Genomic DNA, 27,202 nt, shown 5'->3' with positions numbered 1-27,202 from the left:
GACTTGATGCTTACTGGCTCTGTGATTTTCAGAAGTCACTGGTCTCTTTGAACTTTAATTTCCTTACATGTAAAATGGGAATAGTAAGAGTACCTCCCTTATAGAGTTATGAGGATCACAGATAAAAAAAAATCAAGTATATTGTTTGACAGGTACATAAATGGTGGCTATCAGTGTAATTAGCATAGTCCTTTGTTTTGAGGCACCATTGACAATGGTAATGGTATCAGTTTTGCCACTGATAATGGTAAAATAAGCCATGGAGTTAAATGTATCTTTCCAGAAGCAAAGAAGCATGGCATTAAATCTACATACTTAAAACATTGTCTGCAGTGGCTCTCGTTCATTCATATGCCTACATATGATGAGTTGCTTGTTCTGTGTATTAGAGTTTGGAGTATGGGTATTTTTCACATTAATTAAGTTGTGTATTATATTTGGTTCTCAGAAGTTATATGTAACTTCAGAGTTATGTGCTGCTTTTCATAAAGTGGATTGCTGATGATCTTGATCCCTTTGGTACCTTTTATTTTTATTTTTTAAATGTTTGTTTATTTATTTTGAGAGAGAGGGAGAGAGAGAGATCGCATGCATGAGCAGGGAAGGGGCAGAGAGAGAATCCTAAGCAGGCTCTACACTGTCCACCCCGACGCTGGGCTCAAACTCATGAACAGTGAAATCATGACCTGAGCCAAAATCAAGAGACGGATGCTTAACTGACTGAGCCACCCAGGTGCCCCCATTTGGTATATTTTAGGCTGGCAGTTTATTTATTTTTTTATGTTTTATTTTTAAGTAATCTTTCCACCCAACATAGGCCTTGAACTCACTACCCCAATGTCAGGAGTTGCACACTCCACCAACTGAGCCAGCCAGGCATTCCCAAGGTTGACAGTATAATTTTGAGACTTATCATAGAGCAGTGGGATTTGGCCTGAGATTTCTCTTTGGTGAAACCCATAGTTTCATTTTACCTTAATTGATTACATATTGTTAGAAGTTAAATAGCTGGAAGTTTTGACAATTAGATGTTTGTTGTTTGAATGTGAGCTCTTTAGGCTTTGAAAATTCTGTGATCTCCAGGAAATTTGGTGATTTCTACTTCCTTTAGTTACTTTTCATAATATGCAATGTCTTGCATGTGCAATAACTTTTTCTTTCAATATCAAATTATAGTGAACTTATTGGAATATATTTGAGATATTATCAGGGATCTTAATTTAAGCTAAAATTCAACTGTGTTTAATGTTAACACTTGCAGAAAACTGAATTGCACTAGTAACGAAATAACCTGTATTCGGCTGAATCCGTGCTTGAACAGCAAATCAGCTATATTATGACTTCTTTGCCTACAGCCCACAGGATTCTTTCAGCATATATTAAAAAAGGCAGCCGGATTTCAAATATTAAAATGCAAAAAAACTATGTATCTTAAAATAGGGTGAATGTGGTGTTTTAATAATGATGATTATAAGGGACTGTGGCTAAATCTGGTCAGTTTGCTTGTTGGGAGTTTGAAAGTACAGGTGTTGCAGTCATAGTGGCTGGGTTCCAATCCTGCTGCCATGGCTCTAACAAGCTGAGTGACTTAGGGCAAGTTATCTGCCTCCCACCAGGATGTATGTACCATTTACAGGTACGGATTTTCTGTCTTATGGTCACTGCCAGTGTAGTATCGGGTTCACGGTAGACACATAAACAAAAACATTTTGTTGGAGGAATGAGTAAAAGATCTTCTCTATGTCTTAGTCTTCTCACCTATAAGAGGGGGTAATGATAGTATAGCATCTTCTAGAGTTGTTCTGAGAATGAAATCAGATGCCACGTGAAAAGTTCTCAGCCCACAGGAAGTGTTCATTCCTGTAAGATATGATTAGTGCTGCTATTATTATTGCCACTGTACTGTTACTCCTGCTACTACTGGTGCTCACTGTGGACTGGGGCCTTTCTCAAGGGGAGGCTCTTCCCAGGACCCATAATGGTCTGGGTGGTTGTGTGATCTGGAGCTTGGTACATAGCAGGGGCTGAGAATGGAGTTGCCTCTTGCTTCCAGGCATTCCCAGGCCCCTTGGCCCTCTCTGGCCTTCTCCTAGGGCTCACATACCATTCTTCCTCCTACATCACTTGTGCCTGCTCATGCCTTTCTCCTCCTCTAGCCTCAAACTCCTTGAGGGCTGCGGGGCTACCTCAGCCATCTCTGTGTCACAGAGCCACCAGAGGCACTGTGGAGGTGCTAAGCAGACACTCCCTGAGGGAATGAAAAGGCAGACTGGAGCTGGACACTGCCCTGAGCCAGCCAAGGTTATAGGAATAATTTTCATATTTTTCCAGAGAAGAGGGACAAATGTGAGAACGAGAGAGGTCAGAGGATACATGGATCTTTGCCATTTTCTCTCCTGTTTTTCCTTCATGTAGTTTTGGAAATTCCTGTTATTTGAGGGAAGACAAAAGGATCTGGTAGGAGTTACAAAATCACAAGTTCTTTGGGTAGAGCCCCTCCCACCTCCCTCCCTCCCCCCGACTCCCCACCAAGATAGCGTGAAGGCACCCAGGAGTACGCCCCGCACAGTCACCTGTTGCTTCCACATGGAGGTGTTAGGGGTCAGAGCTAAGCCTGTGAGCAGATAGTCCGTTTATTGTATTCCCCGTTGATACCCAGAGTCCGGCTGTCACCATGGGCAGCTTCTGTGACCCAGGTAAGCAACCTTCCAGGACAGACCCACTCTAAGGAGAAGAGAGATGACTTTCGCGTTCTAGCGCAGTTTTCCACCAAATTGCTGGTTAGTGGACTTTTCTGAATCTTTGCTTTCTTAGCTGGTAAATACATTTCTACTTCTCAAGAATTCCAGTGCCTTCTTAAGGAACGCTAGTGGAGTTTTCAGGGAAATGGCCCACAGTTTAGATACAGGTCAGGAAGAAATTGGTTAGGCCTCTTAAAGAATTAGTGTCAAGTATGTATTATGAGAACTATAGCTTAGGTTCTCTCCATGCAATCACATATTTAATGTGCTGTTGTGTCCTAAAACTGATCAGAAGCCAAATTCTGGTGTCTTCTGAAAGTGATTGGGCCCATGTCTCCCAGGATCATTGCTGTTGCACACGCTCCTGCCTGAACACCTAGCCTCTCCAGCCAGTGGTAGGTGGAGGATGCAGGCTGGAGCTCCTTGGCCAGTAAGTTGGACTTGAATGCTTGCTGCCCAGATATTATCCAGTGATTGAGCAGGTGCATCCTGCCGCTGAGCCTGAGCTGTTGGAAGCCCCCCTTGCCCCGCCCCCGCCTTACTATGAGGTCAGCAGTTAAGAGTTGCCAGCTTCTCAGCCTGCTGCAACCATCTGGCCTGGTCCTGGCATTACTCCTTTTACTGTTCTCCTTTGGAAAGTGTAATTCAGTGAACACCTATGAGCAGAATACCACAGCACTATGGTCCCAAATCTACCTTGACTGCCCACGGTTCTCCAGGTGCATTTTACGCATTATTTTTTTTTCAAAGTGATGTTTGTATTGAAGTAAGTTCACAGAGACATGACCAAATAAGAAGAACACAGCTCAACTTTTTACAAAAGTGAAATACCCACCTAACTAGCATGCAGATCAGGAAACACTGCCCCCCACCCCGAGAAACATAACTACTATTTTGACTTCTCATGGATCAGTTTTGCCAGTTTTTGAACTTTATATAAATGGAATGCTGGTGAATGTATGCTTTGCTTGTGACTTCTTTTGCCCGGCATAATGTTCAGCACATCATATCTGCTTCTCCCACTAACTCCCAAGGCAGAGACTATTGTCTCCATTTTGCAGAGGAGGAAACTAAGGCATGTTAACAATAAATAGTCTTGTGATTTGAGAGGCGCCTGGGTGGCTCAGTCATTGAGTGTCTGACTCTTGATTTTGGCTCAGATCACGATCTCATGGTTTGTGGGCTTGAGCCCTGCGTCAGGCTCTACACTGACAGTGTGGAGCCTGCCTGGGATTCTCTGACTCTCCCTCTCTCTCTGCTTCTTTCTCTCTCTTTCACAATAAATAAATAAACTTAAAAAAAATAGCTTTGTGATTTGAAGCTGACTGTGTCTGCCTCCCATGCCCCTGCTCTTTATTAATGCCTGTCTACCCCGACAGGGAGACAGAGGTGAGTGACACTTAGGACTGTTTAAGAGCTCGCAGTCTGGATACAAAACATGTATCCTTATGTGGCTGAGAGAAGTCGTTGCCTGAAATCAGAGTTCAAGGAAAGCACCCTGGAGTGTTTTATTCCACATTGTTAGGTGTGGAAAACATCATAAAAAAGACAATATTGGAGGTAAAACTTGGAGAATAAGAGTGGGATTTTAGGAAGCCATTCAGAGTGAAGGGATTACAGGAATACAGATGTGGAAGTTTGGAATGCTTTGTTCTTCTTGGGGGAAAAGTAACCTGTGTGGTGAGAGTCTAGGGTCTTTGGGGGAGGTAGTGGGAGATGAGGCTGGAAATGGAAAGCTTAGGGGGTAATGACTTTCTTCTCTAGGCTACCACCTACATGCTGTAAAACGGCAGTGTTGTGAGATGTTTGTAGGTATTTAGGTAAAAAAAAAAAAAGTTCTCAGGTCTGATACATTTAGGAGACAGTGGCAAAACACAGGAACCAGGTTAAGAAAGTGAAGGACCTGTCAGAGCTTTAACATGTTAATGAGCTTTGTAAATCTCTGAAGGAGATTTGTAGGTGTGTATGATGTCTTCTCCAGGCTCATTTGGTCCCAGAACCTCCTTTACTGCAGAATGTCTCCTGCCCCTAGTATTCCGAGGACTGCATTGCATGGTCAGTCTCGAGGCCAGTTTTCTTTGGTTGCCCCAAATATCCAATGATTTATTATATCCGTTGATTTTCCTTTTTGCAGTTCTTCTCATTAGTGATGTATAATTTTTGATTGTGAGGCCATCTTCAGAGGATGTTTTATCCATGGGAGTCTGGGTGTGAAGATTCCCCTCTAGGGCAGGTTAACTGGTTTGAAAACTCTTTTTTCTTTCTCTTTCTTTCTTTTCTTCTTTCTTTCTTCCTTCCTTCCTTTCTTTCTTTCTTTCTAAAAAATTTTTTTAATGTTTATTTATTTCTGGAAGAGAGATAGAGCATGAGCAGAATAAGGGCAGAGAGAGAGAGGGAGACACAGAATCCAAAGCAGACTGAGTTGTCAGCACAGAGCCCAACACGGGGCTCAAACTCATGAACTGTGAGATCATGACCTGAGCGGAAGTTGGAGGCTTAACTGACTGAGCCACCCAGGTGCTCCTGGAAACTGTTTCTGTATTCCTTTTTGTCTTGAGTATCCCCTGTACCATCTGGATAATGTCACTTCAGACCCCATATCTGTATGCAGTGTGAGCTTGGGGTTCTCATTTCTTGAAGACATGGTTTTTAACTTCCCAGCTGACAGGAGATGGTGAGCTTCCTTCCCCCCTTGCCATAGCAGATGGGTGGAGTTCATCTAGTGCTGGTCCATGGGACTTCGGGTGGGGTGACACTGTCCATAAGGAGCATGTGGCCTCGACAGTCTACCTGATAGAAACCAGTTCTGAACCATTCAAGTCCATGTCTGAATCGTCCAGGCCTGTGAGCCATTTTGGCCTCAGCTTCCACTCAGCTGCTAGACTTGAATTCTTTCTGATTTAAGGCACTCAGGCATTTCCCTCTTGCTTTTGACTTGCTTTATTATTTTTGTAATATGTCACTTTTGTGTGTTTGGAGCTGTAGGGGAAGATTCCTTCCAACTCTGCTCTATCTACCATATTGACTGCAAGGCATTCTCCATCCCTCTGTCATGCTCCATTCATTTGTAAGATTAATGCCACAAAGTCGTCTTTCAGCTTGCAGGCGTTTCTGTCAAACTATTGTGCTTCAGTCCTTCTCCTTCTCCTGTGCAAAGTCAGACTGCATATCTTTATCCTGGCTGTAGGCAGGAGTGGAAGGCTGAACAACTTCCCAGCAAAAGGTGATATCACTGTTTTAGTTTTACCATCATTTTTTGTTGTTTGTATGAAGTCAGATATTTTGCAGTGTGCTGCTACAGGAAGAGAACCATATACCCAGCCATTCCTACTTTGACTAATTCATTCTCTCAGTAAATATTTATTGAGTGCTTTCTATGTGGCACATAGTGCGTTACTCACACAAGAGACATTGGTGAACAGATCGGCATAAGGTCCCTGCCTTTGTGGAACTTAAAAATCACATGAGGGAGACAGATTTTATAAAAAATGTACAGAAATAGATTTTATCAAATATGTACAGAAATGAATATACAGGTACAAACTATGAAATGTGTTATGGACGAATGTGCTGTCAAAGTGTTGATTGAAAGCCAGTGGTTCTCATTGCTGCCCTATCACCAATTCACTGGGTAATGTTTGGGCAGACCACTTCCCCACTCTCTGCCTCATTTTTCTCTTTTATGAGTGACTCTAGCTGCCTCCCAGGGCCCTTGCGGGTCTGAAATGAAACAACCAGAAGGAGCTGTGAAGTGCCCTATAAAACCTGAAGATGATGGGACTGTCAGAAAGATGAGTGCAACTGAGTAGCTTTTCTAGAGTCTGGGGAGCCTTCCGACCAGGAAATCGCCCAGCCAGTGGTATGCTGGTAAATGTTTTAACAACTCGCTCTCAAAAAAAAAAAAAAAAAAAAAAAAAATCTGAAAGCCCTGATTTGTTTGCTGATTCATTTGCTAATTTCTATGGTGTAAATATTTCCCTCAAGACTGATTTCAGACTACTGGTGTAATGTCACTAAACACCAAGATGGGAAGAAACATGCATGGTGAGCTCCAGCTCCATTGTACCACTGCTCCTGACTGTCCCTGGTGTGGCATGTGACAGCAAGGCCAGAGTATGGCTCACATTAAGTCCTGTTAAGCTTTAGTTTAAGAACCATCTGAAATCTGACAGAAATCATTCTTGTGTCTAGAAGTGCTGTCTTCTTGATTGAAAATCGTGACAGTGAATTCAGCAAATGCTATTGGCTCTATCTCTGAGAAAGAAAAGAGTGTCTAGGGAGGAATGTCCTAGGAGCACGTGGCGGGTGTAATTACGATTATGGGTTGAGGAACATACTTCCCAACTCAGTGGTCTGCCCAGGTTTTCCAACTAATTGTGCCTCTGACATGCAATACTACATAATGTTAGACCTTGGGTTTTTGCATTTGGAGGTGAGTTCACATCCCAGATCCACTACTTCCTGGCACTGTGACCTTGGACACTAACCTTTCTGACGCTGTTTCCTCATCTATAAAATGTGAACAGTGATAACCTATTTCACAGGATTTGGGGTAGGTTAAATGAGATCATGCATGCAAAATGTGTAGCACTGTGCCTGTTGTTGTTAGTTGTTATTTAAATTAGCCTCTCTTAAATCTTAAGTAGCAAATTAAGTCCATGTGAGAAAACCTGTTTTCTTCCCTGATCTTGTCAAAATTGGCTTCTTTTCCTCCATCCTATGCTTTGCTGTGAGTCACCCTCAACTGGACCTTTTTACTTGCCAAGTCACTGTCCTACCTATTTTTAACTTGAGTCCCCATTTCTTGACTCTCAGAACACATTTTGAAAATGGCTGTTAAGTGCCCCGGTGCTCCCCACTCACAGCGTGCAGGTCCAGTATGGCATGGCTGCCTGCATCGCTGGGGGCGGGGGTAGAGGGTCAGTTTCATCTGGTGTTCCGGCCAAGGCTTGTGCTTACGTTGGAAATGTGGGGAGCCAAGGACTATGAAATTTGATTTTTTACATCTTTTTTTGACCCAGCAACCTTGTAGCACTCAAGAGATTGGTTTTGGAATATGAAGCAGTGAGGAAATGATGCTCTTTTTGTTTTGTTTTTGTTTGTTTAAAAGTAAAACCCTAAGCGTGGCAGCTGATTATTTCATCCTGGGATCCATAAAAAATATTTTCATCTGTGTAGACATCACTCTGTCCTGTGTTTGAAGCCACAGGGTCTCTGCTTAGGTTTCCTAGACCAGGGATTGACACCATTTTCCTATAAAGCACCAGATAGTAAATATTTTAGGCTTTGTGGGCCATAGAGTCTCAACTCTGCTGTTACAGTGTAAAAGCAGCCACAGACAATATGTAAACGAGTGAGTGTGGCTGTGCTCCAGTAAAATTTTATTTATGAAAGCAGGTGGCAGGCTGAATGTGGCCTGCAGTAGGCCTGTGAGAGGCAACTGAGAACAGTAAGTAAGAGAACGAGCACTGGCCTTGGGTTCGTGTGGACCCCAGCCCTGCTGCTTTGTGGCCCTGGACTTGGGCGAGTCATTTAATAAGGGGTTAGAGTGTCTTCCCTTTGGGCTCTCAGGAGAGTCCAGGGTCACGTTGTCCATGAAGAGTGTGGTACAGAGCCTCGCACATGGTAAATACTGACTCCTGCTGCTGTTTCCTGTTGCCAGTCCCTTGACAGGAGGGCCTGTTGGGAATGATTTTAGGCACATTAAAGGCTAAAGCTAATTGGAAGTTGATTTGCTTACTTATTTTCTAAGCATAAAGTCTCTTTGAAAAAAACGTGTGGCCTTCTCTAGCCGCCGAGAAGGTCACTGTTGTTGCCCAGTGCTGTGGCTTTCACAGCTGAGTAGGTAAACAGTGCAACTAAGTGGAACCAGTTAGACAAGTCAAGCCAAAAATAAAGATAAGGTTAATATCGACTCCATTAGACTCAGCTTGCTTTTTAGCTTTTATGACAAGGACTAAGGTGGTTGATAGGGAAGGGCATGGTGAGTAAATCCCACCCACTCTAAGACCGGCAGTGCATTCTTCCGCTGAGCTTTGTCAGCTGGCCACCTGCTCTGTGCCTGGCATGGTGCTGGGCAGCAGGAGTTGCAGACTGAGCAGGGAGGGACATGTCTCACCTTGCAAGAGCTCACAGTCTAGTAAAGCGGAGTAGAAGAAAGTTGGATAACCATAACGCAAGGCAGAACGGAACTGTGGTTGCCCGCCACCTCATCGGCCAGACTTCTCCAGCTTTTTTTGGTCCCTGGCCTGGCTCTGTCATCCCTGCCCTGATTCCAGTCCCTTCTTACCCAGCCCTGCTCTCTGCTCCAGCCAGGACAGTTCCCACTGCCTTCTCACATGCTTATTCTAAACTCATGTGTCCATTCATTCATTAAAAAAAATATTTGAGTGTGTATTATTTGCCATTGAAAAGAGAAGGTCCGTCTTCTCATGGATTTAAAGGCTATTTAGAGTAATATAGAGTGATCTGTCACAAACTGATGCTATCAGGGTGGGGGATAAAGCTCTCTCAGATTTAATTTTAAAAAATGAACCAGACAGGGAGGATTTCCATGGTATGTGTGTTTATGTTTGTGCACATATAGGTTATATTTTACGGAAACGAGAGCAGACTGTATGCACATACTGTCCTTTTCTTTCTGTTCCATTTTCATTTAGCTTTCCTTCCGTTCCCTTTCTGATCGATTCTTTGCCTATTTTGAGTATACCCACCCTGACTTAAGTATATATTTAGGAAATAGGTTCAAAGCATCATTAACATATTAATACACAGAAATATTGTCAGAGTTAGAAATATTAGAGAATTTTTTTCTGAGTTAGTTTCCATTTCAACTTTATGCCACATTGTAAATTTTGTTGTCATATTTTTCCTTTTCCCTTAGAATTTCTTTTCCTTTCCCCTCCGCTTTTTATTTTGAAAAATTTCAGACCTATATTAAAGTTTGAAAGTGTGTACATTCATATACTCTTTACTTAGATTCACCAGTTAACTTTTTGCTTCATTTGTCTTTTCTCTCTACATATTTAATCTTTTATTCTGCTGAACCATTTGACAATAAATTGCAGACATTGTAGAATTTCCCCTCTGGTATTTGAGTATGCACCTCCTAAGAACAAGGAAATTGTCTTTTTTTAGCCATAAAACCATTATCCTACCAAAGAAATTCAACACTAATACAGTGATGTTAGCTAATACCTAGTCAGCATTCACATTTTCTAGCAGTCTCAAGACAGTCCTTTATAGATTGTTCCTTTTAAATCCATGATCCAATCAAGGATCATGCATTACATTTAGTTTTCAAGACTTTAAATCCACTTAATCTAGAACTATCTTCCTGTCTTTTTTTTGTCTTTCATAATATTAATGGTTTTGAAGAATCCAGGCCAGCTGTATTGCAGAATGTTCCAAACATGGAATTATCTGATCTGATTGTTTCCTTGCTATTAAGATTCAGGTTAAACATTTTAGGAAGAGACTACTCTAGGGGATGCTGTATCTGCTGTATCCTTGCCATTAAATCACGATCAAGAATGTGATGTAAGTTCGTCCTGTTATTGTTGGTACTAACTTAGATCACTTATCTGTCAAATTTCCCTATTTGAGGCTGCCCCTACCCCATGTAATGAGTAAGTGATCAGCGAGGTGATACTTTGAAAACTGTGTCGTGTTCCCCAACAGTTTTTTGCACAGTGATTCGAGCATCTACTGATGAGCTTTGCTCTATCAGTTATTAATTGGTGGTTGCAAAGTAATGTTTTTGTCATTCCTTCTACCTTTATTAGCTGGCATTTGTCTGTGAAGAAGAGCCCTTCCACATTTTTTAAAGTATCCTTATGGGATTCATGGATTCCTTTTTTGTTCATTATGTTATGACCCATTACTGTCTTTCTCTTTAAATTTTTTTTTATTTTACATTTATTTATTTTTGAGAGACAGAGAGAGACAGAGCATGAGCAGGGGAGGGGCAGAGAGAGAGGAGACACAGAATCCAAAGCAGGTTCCAGGCTCTGAATTGTCAGTACAGAGCCCGACGCGGGGCTCGAACCCACAAACCGTGAGATCATGACCTGAACCGAAGTCAGACACTCAACCAACTGAGCCACCCAGGCGCCCCTGTCTTTTTGTTTTAACTGAGAATATTTAAAAAAAAAAATTTTTTTTCTCAACGTTTATTTATTTTTGGGGCAGAGAGAGACAGAGCATGAACGGGGGAGGGGCAGAGAGAGAGGGAGACACAGAATCGGAAACAGGCTCCAGGCTCTGAGCCATCAGCCCAGAGCCTGATGCGGGGCTCGAACTCCCGGACCGCGAGATCGTGACCTGGCTGAAGTCGGACGCTTAACCGACTGTGCCACCCAGGCGCCCCTTAACTGAGAATATTTTAAATTGAGTTATGACTTATAGTGAAATTTATAGGTATTAAGTATACAGTTTAATTAGTTTTCACAAATGCATATGTACATGTAACTCCCACCCTATCGAGAGATAGAACGTATCCATTACCCTCCCTGCCAAATTTCCTTTGGCACCTTCCCAGGGATTCTCCCACGCCACCTCAGCAAGAAGCATTAATCTGATTTCTTCATTATTCTCTTTGATGTTTATATTATCCCAAATGTTGACAATGAAAGCCTCATCTGTTGGCTTTATGTCCATTTGACATGTCCATCGTAATCTTTGAGCACTTTCTTGGTTTCTGGCATAAGAAGGTGTTTTGTTTTATTCTTTTTACCAGCTGAAAATATCCGATAGTATGTATACTAGTTAAATAATTTCTCCATTAGTGAGCTTTAGGTTGTTTCCTTTTTTATTTTATTACAGAAATGCCGTGGCAAACATCCTGGAACACATATGCTTGCCCCACTTTTGTGGGTATTTTTGTAGGCTGGATCCCTAGAAGTGTTATTTCTAGGTCAAAGAGTGTGCACATTTAAGTCTTTGAGTGATATTGCCAAATTCTTCCTTCCCCTCTTAAAAAGCTGTGTTAATTAAGTTTCCAGAAATAGTGCCGGTTTCCCCGCAGCCTTATCAACATTGAATTTTATCTGTCTGTGTGTGTATGGTGGTGTAGGATTTGATTTTGGACTTATTTTTGAGGAAGGTGAACATCCAAATAGGAGAGCCTCCTTTTTGGTTCCAAGCCAAATTTTCATTTATATAAAAATGAAATCTCTCCTTAAGGGAGAGGTTAAACCAAGGAGAAATTTTTGACAGAAATTCTCTGTCATTCACTGTCATCCTCACCATTACAGCCAACTTTTGGCAAATGTATTCTTACTGTTTCTAGTCTGCATTAACTGAATATGGGAGATAAAGGAAGATAGGGTGTGAGGGGCATGATGGCATTGCGCCCAAGGCTTCTGGTTTTCTTAAGCAGTCTTTATAAAATTTGGTCCAGAGTTACTATGGATTTCTATCTTTAAATAGCCATTGGAACTGGATTTTTATTTTGCAATGAACCTTGATGATTCTGTATTTGGGGTAGCAGGTTTATTATAACGTGTATGTGTGTGATATCACTTGGATGTCAGCTAGTAAACAAAATCTTTCCATTTTTGTTTTATTTTAAATAGTGAACCTTAGGTTAACCACTTTGTAGATGATTTGGACTTTTTTTTTTCAAGTTGAAGAAATTGTTTGAGAGCTGTTGTCTCTGCTACAGTTACTTGTGTTGATTATCTTCATAGGTATTTGAAGCAGTGATTTCATGGATCAATTATGAGAAGGAAACCCGTTTAGAGCACATGGCAAAACTGATGGAACATGTCCGTCTCCCTCTCTTACCTAGGGATTACCTGGTCCAGGTGAGTGCTGTGTGAAGCACCACATGCTTTCCTTCAGTGGGCAACCCTGGATGTATGGGGTGGTTGGAGAGTTCATGGGTATTTTACACAGGCTGAAGGCACCAACCCACTGGCTTAAGTGTGAGACATGGTAATGTAAAGGTTTTTTTTTGTTTTTAATTTTTATTATTGAGGTATATAGTTGACATACTGTGTTAGATGGTAGTGTGAGGTCTAAAAGCGTAAGTTTGAGAATAAGACGCTTAGGTTTTAGTTCTTGCTCTACTAGTTGTTAGCTTTGTGTTTTTATTTTACCTCTTCAAGTCATAGTTTCTTCTTTGCTGGAAGGGATATTATGGTAGAGCCCAGCAGGATTATTGTGAGGACCAAAGGAGTTGTAAATACGTAAGTCAGGTGTTTAGCATGGAGCTGGTCCTAAAAAGTGTTCACTAGAAGTTAGTTGATTTTATTGTAGAGGACCTAAGCAAGAAGGGTCATTTCCACAATGTTTCTGTATTCTCTTTGCCTTCATGTTAGGCAAGTTGGAGCCCAATTCAGGACTGTAAAAACTGACCTTTCACAGGTGCCTAGGATACGTGTTGCTTTGACTTCCTCTAAGATGAAAGAAAAATTAAGAATGATGGGGTGCCCCTATAGTGCCACATATTTTCTTATTTAATCCTTATAACAACCCTGTGAGGCAAAGATAGATAACCCTGTTTTTGCAAGTTTGGGCCTTGAGGTTTATAGAGGTTTAGATTTATTGGGGAATAGGTGGCAGGGTCAGGATTCAAATCCAAGTCAGTAGGCCCCGAAGCACCTGCCTTCCATTATGCAGGCTGCCACCTTTAATACTCTCTGTTCTGTTTATCCATTGGCATTAGATACACTTATAAGTGGGCAAAGAGTAAAAGTTAAATATATGAGCAAAACAAAACACCGAGGCAGTAGGCCAGCCCTCATCTCTTTCCAGAAGTTTCTGGAGGGAATGGAAGGTGTGAAGCAAGGATAAGAGAGGAGGCTCAGCATCCCAGCAGCCTAGCTCTGTCACTTCCCAGCCATCTAACACTAGGCAAGTACTCAACCTTTTTTTTCTTTAAGTTTAGTTATCTATTTTTTGAGAGAGCACAAGTAAGGGAGGGGCAGAAAGAAGGAGAGACAGAATCCAAAGCTGGCTCTGCACCATCAACCCAGAGCCCAGTGCTGCACTCGAACTTAGGAACTGTGAGATCATGACCTCAGTTGAGACCAAGAGTCAGATGCTTAACTTACTGAGCCTGCTCAGAGCCCCACGCAGGGCTCCAACTTACAAAACCATGAGTTCATGACCTGAGCTGAAACCAGGAGTCAGATGCTTACCCGACTTGAGCCACCCAGGTGCCCCAGTACTCAACCTTTCTAAACCTCAGTCTTCTCATCTGATAAAAATAGCACCTGTCCTTATAGGATTGTTTGGGGGTATAATGAGATAATCCGTATAAAGGCTGCGTCTCTATGTGAGCGAATGCTAGCTGGTACTACAGCTGTTTTGACGGTCATGGATGCTCTTGGGAATAGCGGGAGAAGTTTCTATCCTCAAAAGCCCTTGTAAAGTCCTCAGCTTGTGACCCTGTTGACCACAGGTCGAAGGGGTCAGTGAAATGTTCTGTGAACCTCTGAACCTCAGTCCTTCTCAGGTGCTGAGGCATATACTTGCCAGCCCTTATGTGTGCCCTGCATTTTATACTTTGGATGGTACTACTGCCCCCTGGTGGCAGCATATCCTTCTTGAAGAAAAGGTTCCCCTAAGCAGAGGGACTGAAGGGGCCTGAGATCCCAGTCTCAGAATCTAACCTCCTACTGTCCTGTGGGAAACTGACCAAAGGTAGACATGGACATCTGGCCTCCAGCACAGGCTCACTTCCACAAGAAGGGCTATCTGTGGACCTGGGTTCCAGGGAAAATTAAAGAGGCCTTTGAGACCCCTGGTCACAACCTCAATCAGGTGTCCACAACTCAAACTTAAAGATGTTAGAAAATAGTTCTTGGGTCATTATGGCAAAGTAGGGATTAGATCTGGAGAGGAAGGGGGTCAGAGGCAATGGGCGTGAGCACTGTTGTGTGAGAATCCCCCTGCTGCTTTTAAAGGACTGTCTTTAGAACACCTCTGGAAGAGGTTGTCTCAGTAAACCTCAGTTGACCTTGAAACTTTGAAATAGTATAACCCTCTGGGGTTGGCTGATCTTGGTTGGGGGAGGATGCAGGAAAGTCTTGGGCAGACCTGCACCAACAGTGACTTCTGGGGAAGGTGGTTTTGTTTGTTTGTTTTTGATAGCTAACATTTATTAGTCTTTATTAAATACTTTGAAATATTGTAGAGTGTAATGTTATATGTTAGAACTTTTTAGTTGTGATTATATATATATATATATATATATATATATGTGTGTGTGTGTGTGTGTGTGTATAAAACATAAACTTCATCATTTTGACCAGTTTTAAGTGTACACTTCAGTGTGTTAATTGTATTCACCATGTTGTACAACCATCACATACCCATCCTTAAAACTTTCATATCAACCCAAATTGAAACTCTGTATGGTGAAGCATTAAATCTCTGGGAGAACTCATTCAAGTTGAATGCACCTTTGGGAGAAGTAGCTGTTTATGCATTTCACCTTCCATCTGAGATTTGTGAGAGATCTTCTCTCTTCCTTTTTAATTTTTTTAACCGACCCTAAAAGCTTATGACTTGTCCCAACTTGGGTCAGTCCCTTAGTGTGGGTGGGGGGGATTAGGGAAACCTTCCCCCAAAATGGAGTGTTCCTGGGGATCACTTCTGGGGAAGGAGGTGCCCATTGGTGAGAGAGGCCCTGTCATACCAGTCCTTCTTTTCCTGCCAGCTCCAATGCTACCCATTAGGTGATGGCCTGGCCACATTTCCATTGATAGCTACAGGTGAGACTCAGTCAGCCCTTGTGTATGACCAGCTTGAGGGCTGAGATAATTGAGATGGGGAGGCCATTCTCTTTCTTTGACTGGACTTGAGTGCCTCAGGGTCAGAACCCATTTCTTGTTCACCTTTTTCTTCCTGGAGTCCAGCACTGGGCTGTCCAATAATGAGACGTTCCATCATTGATAGCTATTGAATTGAATTGATCTCTCCTGATAGCACCTAAATACTCCAGCAAAGAAAACATGAAGTGGCCTCTGAAGACCATACTACCCCTTACAGATAAGCCACATAGCAATTGACCCAGGCCACAGGACAGAGGTTTGAGAATTGAGCACTTGCATGGTTTCACCCTTGGTGTTGCTCACGAAATATTTAGGCTTATACTTGCTGAGCATCTGCTTTGGCACATCGCTTTGGAGTATGTGAAGAAGCCATAGTTCCAGCTTGGATAGGGTCCAAGATGAGGTCTGTAGGTGGGACTTTGGTGCAGGACATTCTTTGTCCTCTAATATCACCATTCTTTATAGAGCACCTCATTGGCCAGTTTTGTCCCTGCAGCTTTCACTGTAAGAAAATGAATAGGAGTTTTTCTTGACTGTCACTTTGTCATACTCCATGCTGCCAAACGTTGACCAATGGATTCTGCTCTCTTCCTTTTTCCCTCTCTCTCCTCTCAAATGTCTGACCATTTGCCCTAAACATTATAAAGCATTCATATTAGGAGGAATGTGGGATGAAGCCTTCAGCACAGCTAATTATCTTTGTTTTGCATAATTCCATTTAAGCCTGCAAACTAACATAACAAACACAACCACTGAGGTTGTATGTCTTTTTGTTTGATGCCAGAACTTAATAACTTCACCCCACTGTGTTCTTGAAATGCAGGAGGTGGGCACTAAGTTGTAAGTATGTGGTCTTTCTCTTGGGGTCTGAGATGATGTGGTGGGTGAATAAAAGAGTGTGGGAATACAAGAATGACTCAGGAGACAGTGTGGGAAATACAGCTGAAGTCTGCTCTTGGATCACCTGTGGGTTATTACCTCCAGACGGTTGAAGAAGAAGCTTTGATAAAGAATAACAACACCTGTAAGGACTTCCTCATCGAAGCCATGAAATACCACCTGCTCCCTCTGGATCAGAGGCTCTTGATTAAGAACCCAAGGACCAAGCCCAGGACTCCAGTCAGCCTGCCCAAGGTAAGCCCCAGCCCAGTCAGTGCCAGCTGTCAGGGCTGTGTTCTGGGAAAGTGGCCTTCCATTGCTGGCTCCAAGTCTTTCCTCACCTGTGGCTGCCTTGCTTCTTGGTTGCATTTACCAGCTAAGAGATGGAGTCTGCTGGTTCATTTTGAATCTGCTGGTACCTCTCTCTTACAGGGTCTTCCTGTCCTAAGAATTTCAAGGTAACCTCCAGAGGCACCAGAGAGTTTTGAGAATAACTCCTTCGTCTCCTCTCCTTATTTGGTCTGGGTTCTATTTGTGTTGGAAGCAGAGGAATGGCTTTGTGTTTCTTGACTTAGTGATTTCTAGGCCATTATTTGAATTTGAATGGTCCTAGTCTGGCTCTTTTCTCTCACCGCAGAGCCCTACAGAACAGTTAGGGCTGCCAGACCGGGTATTGGCTGCTTTGGTTCCTTGCAAGGCCCTGCCTCTCTCTGGTCCTCAGGTCTTTCATCTACAGAATGAAAGGTCCTGTACTGGCTGGTGTCTAAAGTCCATTCCAGGTTGGCCTTCCAGTAGGCCGTCTAGGATCCTAAAACGCTGACGTCTCAGGAAAGGTCCCAGCCAACCCAGGAAGAAAGGTGAGCAGAGAGGAGTGAGTTGTGTTGACTCAGCTACCGCACAGCCGGCAGCCCCAGGGCATTGTGTAGGCCTTTGCTTTGTCCTCCTCCTCCTCCTCTTTCTGTCTGGCTGCCCTACTCCTTGTCTGCTGCTTCCAGGAAGGGTTTCAGAGTGCTGGAGAAGCATGTTGTCCAAGACCAGATGTTGAGATTCTCCAGGGTCTGTGCTTCCTCTCCACTCTGTGTTGTGACCCTGGGTGATGGAGAGTTTAGTGGGTGCAGTGTGGATGAAGGTTATAAATCTCCCAGATAATAATACGAGTCACTGGCATTTGCTGAGTGCTGCTTCAGGGGCAAACAGTAAGCTGAAAGGTATCACAGTAGAGCTTTCTTAATCCCCTCAATAGCCCTACTGAGGTAGGTAGAGGCAGGTATCCTAGCTGTACACAGAGGAAACGGAAGGTCAGAGAGATTAAGTGACTTGCCCAAGGTCAACACAGCCAGTGTAGTAGAGCCAGTGTTTGAATGGTGTCTTTCTCACCCTCCAAACCTGTTCTGTGAACCCACACCATCCTGCACCTGGCTTCATCTTTGTAAACCTGAGCGTATGTACCTACTTGTCAGCTTCCTATCGCCCAGCGCATGTTAGAAGGTGCAGCCACCAGGCAAGGGCCTTGGTCTGGCTGGCCATTTGTCTTCCTGCGTGTTGATGCTTTGGTTTTACTTTATTGAAATATTGCACTGAAATGACTTCATATTTTTCAAAATGAAAATAACTTTGCTTTCTTCAATTATAGAAATATATGGTCATTGCAGACTGTTAAAAGGCTACTACATTTTTGAAATAAAGTAAAAATCACCTCAAATTCCTCCACCCAGGGGCAATCACTGCTGTTACCTTGGTGAATTTTCTCCCAGACATATCTCTGTGCACCTAGTCACAAATAGATAAAAAATGTATACTTTCAGATAAATGGAATCTTGTTCCACAGATTGAATATCATTTTTATCTCCTACTCAGCAGACTACTTTCATCATTATCAGTATAAGTGAAACCAGCATTAAATTATAATAGGTACATGGAATTTAATTATGTTTATGTACCATTACTTATTTAACTGTCCTCTATTGATGGACCTTTTTATCATCTCCATTTTTTTTTATATTACAAACATTTCTATGTAATTTATGACCTCTTGTTTTAGTTTGCATTTCTTGTAAGTGAGACTCTAATGTTGGTTTCATACGCTTATGGCTTTTGTATTTCTTTTTTAGGGGAATTTTCTGTTCATGTACTTTGCCCATTTTTCTATTGGACTGTATGTTTTTAATTAATGGTTTTTTTTTTTTAATGTTAATTTATTTTGAAAGGGAGACAGAGAGTGAAATGAGCAGAGGAGGGGCAGAGAGAGAGAGAGAGAGAGAGAGAGAGAGAGACAGACCCAAGCAGGCTCTGTGCTATCAGCACAGAGCCCAGCGTGGGGCTTGATCTCAGGAACCATGAAATCATGACCTGAACCAAAACCAAGAGTTGGACACTTAGCTGAATGAGCCACCCAAGGGCTCCTATTAATGGTTTTTTAGGGCTGTTTTTAATTTAAAGGGATTAGGCTTTCATGTGTATTTCACATATTTTTTTCTTAGTTTGCAGTTTGCCTTTAAACTTAATTATAGCATTTTTTTGAATCCTCAAAAACAGTTTTAAGTAGTTAAATTGATATGTCTTTTGCTTTATAGCTTAGGTTTTACATCCTGCTTAGAAATGTTTTCTATACTCTCAGATTAAAGAAAAAAAGACTCCCATGTTTTCTCAAGTACTTTAGCGATTTCTGTTTTACATTTGAATCTTTGATGCACTTAGAATTTATTTTAGTATAAGGAGAGAGGGTAGGAATCCAGCTTTATTCCTATTGCAAATGATGAGCCAGTTGTGCCAAAGTTGTTTTATTGAATAATCTCCCTTTCCCCCATCAATCTGAATACCACCTTCATTATGATCTAAATTTACATAAGCTTGTCTATTGAGGTCTTCAGATTATTGATTCTAAGATGGACTGTTGTTTTACATGGAGGAGGCTTTCTGCATCCTGGGTTCCCAGCTGGCATTGTTGCATGTCTTTGTGGCTTTTCTCCTTGGAAAAGGAGGTTCTTATCCTATATGTTAACAAGTTACCAACATCTTTTGCTGGGGAGTGTGTTCTGGAACTAAGGCAATGGTGCAGAACTGGCCCAGTTTCTTTGTGTGGAAACCATATGTAGTTAACTTTCCTTTTCTAGACTCCACATCGAGTTTTTACCACACACACCCACAAGAAGACAGTTTTAAAAATCAAAGCCAAGTTTGTGTCTGAGTCCAAACTCCGCCTGCTGAGACCACCCCTCCCTTTTGACATAACGAATCTGTAATTGGTAACAGTCCACCCCTCTTTAATGAGACCACGGTTGTCCCACTGTCCTCTCTACTCCTTAGGAAACACTATTTTCAGAATGAAAATGTTTAGATTCTTGAGCACATAGAGTTCTGTGGGGAGCTAGAATCAAGACTTATTGTGAATCTGTTGAAGGAATTTTAAAAAAGACATTGCTGCTCTTAGCTTCATCGTTCCCCTAACTTTAATCCTTGAATGATTTAAGGTTACATTGTCCAACCTGCTTGTCAAACTCTACTCTGTCACCATTGTTTGGACACTTAAATTAGTGAGGGGAACCCCACTGTAGGTTTGAGGAGTGGGGTATGCTGAGGGAAACTATCACTTTGAGGATTATCAGAGGTAATTATCTCATTAAATCATCACAATATTAGGGCTGCACTATTGATATCCCTCCTTTACTGAGTTTACTCAGAGAGGTTAAGTAACTTGCCCAGTTACACAGCTAGTAAATGCAGAGCTGGGGTTTGAACCAAGGTCTGTTCCACTCCAAAGTCTATGTTTGTTCTTTTATACTAGATTGCCTCCCAGAGACAGGTTTTCAGCTTTTGGTGACAAAGTAAAAGTAAAGTAAAGTCTTATACCATCCCACTCATCTTAGTAAGAAATGCATTTCCAGTACATTTACTACTTTTTATTTTCAAATTAAGACTTTATATTTTTAGATCTATTTTAGGTTCACAACAAAATTGAGGGTAAGGTACAGCAATTTTCCATATACCTTCTGCCCCTACACATGCATAGTTTCCCCCATCATCAACATCCCAGATTGTTTTCTTTTAAATTCAGTTTTACAGAGGTATTACAAATTATACACAATAAAATTCACTAGGGAGACAATTTGATGAATCTCGAGAAATGCATGTAGTCATTCACTAACATACTAGTCAAAATATGGAATATTTTAAGCACTCCACAAAGTTTCTTTGTGCTCCCTCTAGTCAAGTCCCTTCTTGTACCCACCCCCCCCCCCCCCCCCAGGCCTTGGCAACTAATGATGTGATTTCTGTCCCTCTAGCTTTGTGTTCTCTAGAATGTTATATAAATGACATCATGACATATGTAGCCTTTTTTTTTTTTTTTTTTTCAACGTTTATTTATTTTTGGGACAGAGAGAGACAGAGCATGAACGGGGGAGGGGCAGAGAGAGAGGGAGACACAGAATCGGAAACAGGCTCCAGGCTCTGAGCCATCAGCCCAGAGCCCGACGCGGGGCTCGAACTCCCGGACCGCGAGATCGTGACCTGGCTGAAGTCGGACGCTTAACCGACTGCGCCACCCAGGCGCCCCGACATATGTAGCCTTTTGAGCTTTCCTTCTTTATCTTAGCATAATGCTTTTAAGATTTATCCACATTGTCGCATGTATAAGGAGTTTGTTCCTTTTTATTGCTGAGTAATATTCTATCACATGGACGTGCTATAATTTGTTTATCCATTCACCATTTGATGGACATTTGGATGTCTACTTTTGGCTTTTACAAATAAAGCTATTTGAACATTCACTTACAGATCCTTGTTTGGACTTACATTTTAATTTCTCTTGGGTAAATACCTAGGAATAGGATTGCTGGTAAGTATATGTTTAAATTGATAAGAAATTGCTTATATTTAAATTTACAAGAAACTGTTTCTCAAGACATTCAAGACAACTGTTTTTCAAGCTGTACCATTATGCATTCCCATCTGCAAAGTACGAGAGTTCCAGTTACTCCACAGTATTTAACGCTACTTATTATCTGTTTTAAATCATTTTAGCCACTGTAGTAGGTATGTGTGGTTTTAATTTGAATTTCTCTAAGGACTACTGATGTTGAGCATCTTTTCATGTGTTTATTTGCCGTCTATATATCTTCACTGGTGAAGTCTATTCAAATTTTTTCCCCCTTAAAAGAATTGGGTTATTTTATTCTTATTGAATTGTAAGAATCCTGTATATATTGTGGATATGTCTTTTATCAAATCTACATTTTGCAAGTATTTTCTCCCAAACTGTGCTTTGTCTTTTTTATTTTCTTAGCAGTATCTTTGGGAGAGTAGAAGTTTTAAATTTTGTTAAATTTTTTTCTGTTAAGATTCATGTATTTTGTGTTTTATCTAAAAAAAAAAATCTTTGCATAATCTATGATCACAGAGATTTTCTCCTATGATTTTTTTCCTAGAAATTTTAATGTTTTAGGTTTTACATTTGGGTCTATGATCTATTTTGAGATTGCTTTTTAATATGGTGTGTGAGATAAGGGTCAAGATTCATTTATTTGTACATGAATGTCCACAGCATTTATTGGAAATATTCTCTTTTATCCATTGAGTAGGTTTGACATCTCTGTTGTAAATAATTGGCTATTTGTGTGTTGGTGTATATCTGGACCCTATTCTGTTCCTGTTATCTGTTTATCTGTTTTTACACCGATACCATGTTGCCTTGACCACTAACTTAGTAGTAAGTCTTGAAATCAGGTAGTGTGAGTCCTCCAGTTTTGTTTTTCAAAGTTGTGTTGTCTATTCTAGGTCCTTTGCATGTTCATTTATCATTTAGAATCAGCTTGACTGTTTCTACAAAAAAGACTTTGATAAAGATTGTGCTAAATTTTTAGAATCAATTAGGGGGAATTCACATATTAACAATAAAGTAGTTCTCCCTTATCCCTGGGGGATACATTCCAAGTCCCTCCATGCATGGCTGAATCTGCAGATCAGATTATACCGAACCCTATATATACTATTTTCTTCCTATAGATACACACTTACAATAAAGTTTAATTTATAAATTAGGCACAGTAAGAGATTAACAGCAATAACTAGTGGTAGAATAGAAAAATGGTAACAATATCCTGTAATAAAAGTTATATAAATGTGGTTTCTTTGTCTCTCAAAATATCTTAATGTACTGACTCACCCTTCCTCTTGTGATGATGAGGGATGATAAAATGCCTACAAGATGAGATGAAGGGAGGGGAGTGATGTAGGCTACTATTGACTATACATCTGAAGGAGGATCGTCTGCTTCTGGACCAAGGTTGATCATAGGTAACTGAAACTGCAGAAAGCAAAACTGTAGATGGTGGGAGAAGACTACTGTACTAAATCTTCTGACCCATGAACACAGTATATATCTCCACTTATTTTTGTCTTCTTAAAAAATTTTTTTTAACGTTTATTTATTTTTGAGAGACAGAGACAGAACATGAGCATGGGAGGGGCAGAGAGAGGGGGAGACACAGAATCTGAAGCAGGCTCCAGGCTCTGAGCTGTTAGCAGAGAGCCCGACATGGGGCTGGAACCCACAAACTGCAAGATCATGACCCAAGCTGAAGTTGGACGCCCAACCTCCTGAGCCACCCAAGTGCCCCTACTTTTGTCTTCTTTAATTTCTGTTAGCAACATTTTGTAGTTCTCAGTGTATGATTCTTACAGATCTTTTGTCAGATTTATTCCTAGATATTTCATAGTTTTTGATGCTCTTATAAATGTTTTTTTTAAGTCTAATTTCTAACAGTTTATTGCTACTATATAGAAATACAATTGATGAGAAAGGTTATTTAATGGAGGAGAGGTCCTTCATTGGCTTCTGAAAAACAGGGGCAGTTAATTGCAGAAGATAACCATGTTCCCTGGGTTCACACTTTAGGGAGGTATTCAGGGTTCTCTTTAAGAGTGTTACTCCTTCATGAAACTATAGGTACCATGCTAGCATGTGTTATTTATCTCTGTTCTTGGCACATAGCCTGGAGTCTAACAAAGGGTGGACAATAGTAAAACGTTTCATGAATGAAAGATACATATGTGTGTGTATGTGTGTGTGTATATATACATATATATAAAAGATTGTATTTTTAATTTTTTGAAGTTTATTTATTTTGAGAGAGAGAGAGAGAGCAGAAAAGTAAGTGCATGTGAGTGGGGAAAGGGCAAAGAGAGACAGAGAGGGAGAATCTCCACACTCAGTGCAGAGCCCAGTGTGGGGCCCAATCCCATGACTGAAATCACGACCTAAGCCAGTATCAAGAGTCAGATGCATGGGATGTCTGGATGGCTCAGTTGGTTAAGTGTCTGACCTTGGCTGAGGTCATGATCTCTCAGTCCATGAGTTCGAGCCCCGCGTCAGGCTCTCTGCTGACAGCTTAGGATTCTGTGTCTCTCTCTCTTTCTGTTCCTCCTCTGCTCACATGGTCTTTCTCTCTCTCTCAAAAATAAATAAACAAACAAACAAAAAAGAGTCAGATGCTTAACTGATTGAGCCACCCCAGTGTCCCAAGTTTTATTTTAGAGTAATCCCTACACCCAGCTTGGGGCTCGAACTTACAACCCTGAGATCAAGAGTTGCACACTCTACCGATTAAGCCAGACAGGCACCCTGAAGGAGGTATATTTTTTAAAGAAATAACCTCATGGAGATTTAGTATTGACCATTTCTATCAACCCTAGTTGTTTTCCAATACTGTCCACATCCATACATGTGTTTTTGCATGAATGCAGTGAGGATATATCCCCTGCTTCATATTCTCCTTTGATCACTAATGAGATTGACTCTAGGACATGTGGTTCAGCCCACAGGTCCGGTATTGAATGAATCTGGTTGTTGTTCTGGGGGTTTAGATAGGTTTTGAAGTATTGAGATAAAAAATAGCACCAGTAATAAACTAATAAACCATCATGCATGCATTAACTCATTAATTTATTAATTCACTCATTCAACACACTTGCATTGAGAAGTCACTAACTGCCAGGCACAGGGCTTGGTGCTAGAGCCACAAAGCCTCAGATGAATTGGTCCCTTCCTCATAGTGCTCCATATTCAGGGGAAGGGAGACACATGTAAAAGGACAATTACAATGGACCATGTAAGTGCCACACTGGAGGTATGGGTAGGACAGTCTGGGAGCATGGAGAGGGGTGAGGAATTAGGGAAAACTTTCTTAAGGAGCTGACCCCTGAGCTGACCCCAAGTCAAATGGATATCGTCTGTGAGAGGGAACATCCAGAAATTGGTTTAAATAACTGCAGGAGAGGACTGGCCCCCAGCCTCCGATGTGTTTTGTCCTTCCCTGGGTCATTGTCCTTATCACCAAAGGCATTCATGATGACACAAGAATGATTGTATAAATACACTTTCCTTATGTTTCAGGCAAAGCACTTTATGTACATTATATTATCCTCATAACAACCCTGGAAGTTCTAATGTTGGAGAAGACTCCATGTTGGAGATTCAGTGAGATTGAATGACCCCAGGGTTTCACAGCCAAGTGACAGCATGAAGGTTTGGATCTGGGTCTGGCCAACTCAAAACCTGTACGTTTTGACCAGTGTACAATACTAACTCCACAGTGATGATAATAGGAGATAATGATAACTTCCCTAATGTGAGCACTCAGAATGTGCCAATCACTGGGCTAAGTGATGTACATTTATTGTCTCCTAGGATTTACATCTTAATTATCCCCATTTTACACATGAGAAATTAGATTTTTGGGTTATGTCACCTACTCATTATGTACTAAGTTATCCATTTCTGTGTTACAAATTACCTAATCTCGGTGGCTTAACACAATAAAGGTTTATTATCTTAATGTTTCCGTGGGCAGGAGTTCCAGAGTGTCTCTGCTGGGTCATCCTGGCCCAGGGCCTCTTGTAAATTTGTAGTTGAGCTCTCAGTTAGGGCCGCAGCCATCTCCAGGCTTATTTGGCAGGGGGAAGGTTGCAGGGTGGGGGGATCTGATTCTAAGCTCACTGTCATGGTGAGTTTCTTTCATCAGGCAAGAAGCTTCTACAAGTTTCTACAAGCTTCCTTACCCTCTCGGCCTCTCCCTAAGTTGCCCAAGTGTCCTTATGATATGGCAACTAGTTTCCCCCAGGGTGAGTGATTCTATAGCAAGACAATGAGAGAACATGCTCAAGACAGAAACTATAGTCTTTTTATAACCTGTTCTCCAAATGATATCCCATCACTTTGGCTGTATTTTATCTGCTGGGTGCCGGTCAGTAAGTCCAGCCCACGCTCAAGGGAAGGGGAATCAAATACCATCTCTTGAATGAAGGACTATTAAATAATTTGTTACACACCTTTAAATCCCAGCTAGCAAATAGTAGACCTGAGATTCAAACACAGGATGATTGGTACTAGACCCTGTGCTTTTAACTGTTCTATTATATGGCTTCCATATTTCATAAAAGCATTTTTGCTGGGTACTGTGTGGAAAGAAACTCGAGATAGAAATATGTAAGTGGCCAAATAAGTGGAGGAAGAAAAATAAGGAGATAATTGGACTACAGGAACAGCTGCAGGAATTGCAAGGGCAGGCTGGTCTGGGCTTTCATGAATTCAGTCCAGATAGGCTTCCTGACAGAGCAGTCTTTGAGAAACAAAGGGGTAGAGAGAGATTTGCCCTGTTTTCATCAGTTCTCAACAGCAAACCTGTTTGCCAGTCAAGCTCCCTCCCTGAAAGAAATAGGGCTCTGCCTTGAGATAGCTGTAGAGGCGAATGAGGGTGTTTTTTCCTGGGCCACGTATGCACAAATCATACTGACACATTCAAGCTGGAACAGCTAATAGCATCATCTGGGCTCCCACACATGCACCGCCCAGTCCTTCCCCAAGGCTGGGTTGCCATGGACAACCAGAGGCTGTCTCCCAGTTGCTCAAAACACTCCTACGTTACCCTGTTCCACAGATGGCAGCAGAGAAATGAGGTCCCAGCAAGATGCAAATGAGCCTTTGGAGATGTACTGAGCCTGGCACTTTGCACTGTCATTTCAGTTCAAGTGACATCTCTATTCAGCAATTTTAAAATGACACCGAAAAGCCATTTGGGCCAGAAGTAGGCGGCTTCCTCCCTAGTTGGGCTGTCCAGTAGATGGTGTTGGAGAAAAGGCTATTGGCAGGGTGGGTAGGATGACTTCTCACCTGGGCCAGGCTCCTGGATCGGCACTGCTCCTTTCCATCTTGATCCTTCAGATGGACCCAGGCCACACCTAGAAAACACCCTGGGGCCCTCAAAAAGTCCCACCATCACCCTGGAATTAGTGGTGTTCACTCTTCTCTTTACAGATCATGTAAGTGTCCTTTTCTACCATTCATTGGGAGTCTGTTTTTTAACAACTGTTTTAAGCAATAGTAACAATGCTGGTGTTGATCAAATACTAGAAGCTAACATTTAGTATATACGATTTACCAAGCTGTGTGCTAAGTGCTTTATGACATTTAAGGCTCCTGGCCTCCATGAGAGAAACATCCTATTATGTTGATGTTACAGGTAATGGCAGTGAGGTTTGGCAAGGTTAAATGTCTTGCCCACGGTCACACAGCTATTTAGTGACTGGGCTGCTATTTGAGCCCAGATGTGCCTGACTCCAAAGTCCATATTCTCACTCCTGTTTTCCCTGGGTCTTGCTCTCACATTCCTGGTTCTCCAACTCCCATTGTCTCTGCGCTTTAGCTGTCGGTCCTTGCCTAGAGCATCTGTTGCTCAGGAACCTGCGGGGACAAGTCTTCTGCCTCGACCTCGACATGCTCCTCGGAAGAATTGGTGTTAGCCC

The 27,202-nt window shown here is 41.8% G+C and overlaps 1 protein-coding gene across 10 annotated transcripts in view; it reads left to right on the top strand.

Moving 5' to 3' along the window:
- The window catches only part of KLHL3 (kelch like family member 3), a 286,180-nt gene that overhangs the window by 234,639 nt on the left and 24,339 nt on the right, over positions 1 to 27,202 (top strand). For all 10 annotated transcript variants that reach the window (XM_045490046.1, XM_045490032.1, XM_045490038.1 and 7 more), the window contains 2 exons: positions 12,431 to 12,547; positions 16,508 to 16,657. In XM_045490046.1, coding sequence (XP_045346002.1) covers positions 12,431 to 12,547; positions 16,508 to 16,657 — 267 coding nt within the window. The remainder of the gene's footprint in view (positions 1 to 12,430; positions 12,548 to 16,507; positions 16,658 to 27,202) is intronic.

Source organism: Leopardus geoffroyi, chromosome A1, assembly GCF_018350155.1.
Source record: "Leopardus geoffroyi isolate Oge1 chromosome A1, O.geoffroyi_Oge1_pat1.0, whole genome shotgun sequence".
NCBI classification, from domain to species: Eukaryota; Metazoa; Chordata; class Mammalia; order Carnivora; family Felidae; genus Leopardus; species Leopardus geoffroyi.
This window is presented reverse-complemented; position numbering and strand designations above follow the sequence as displayed.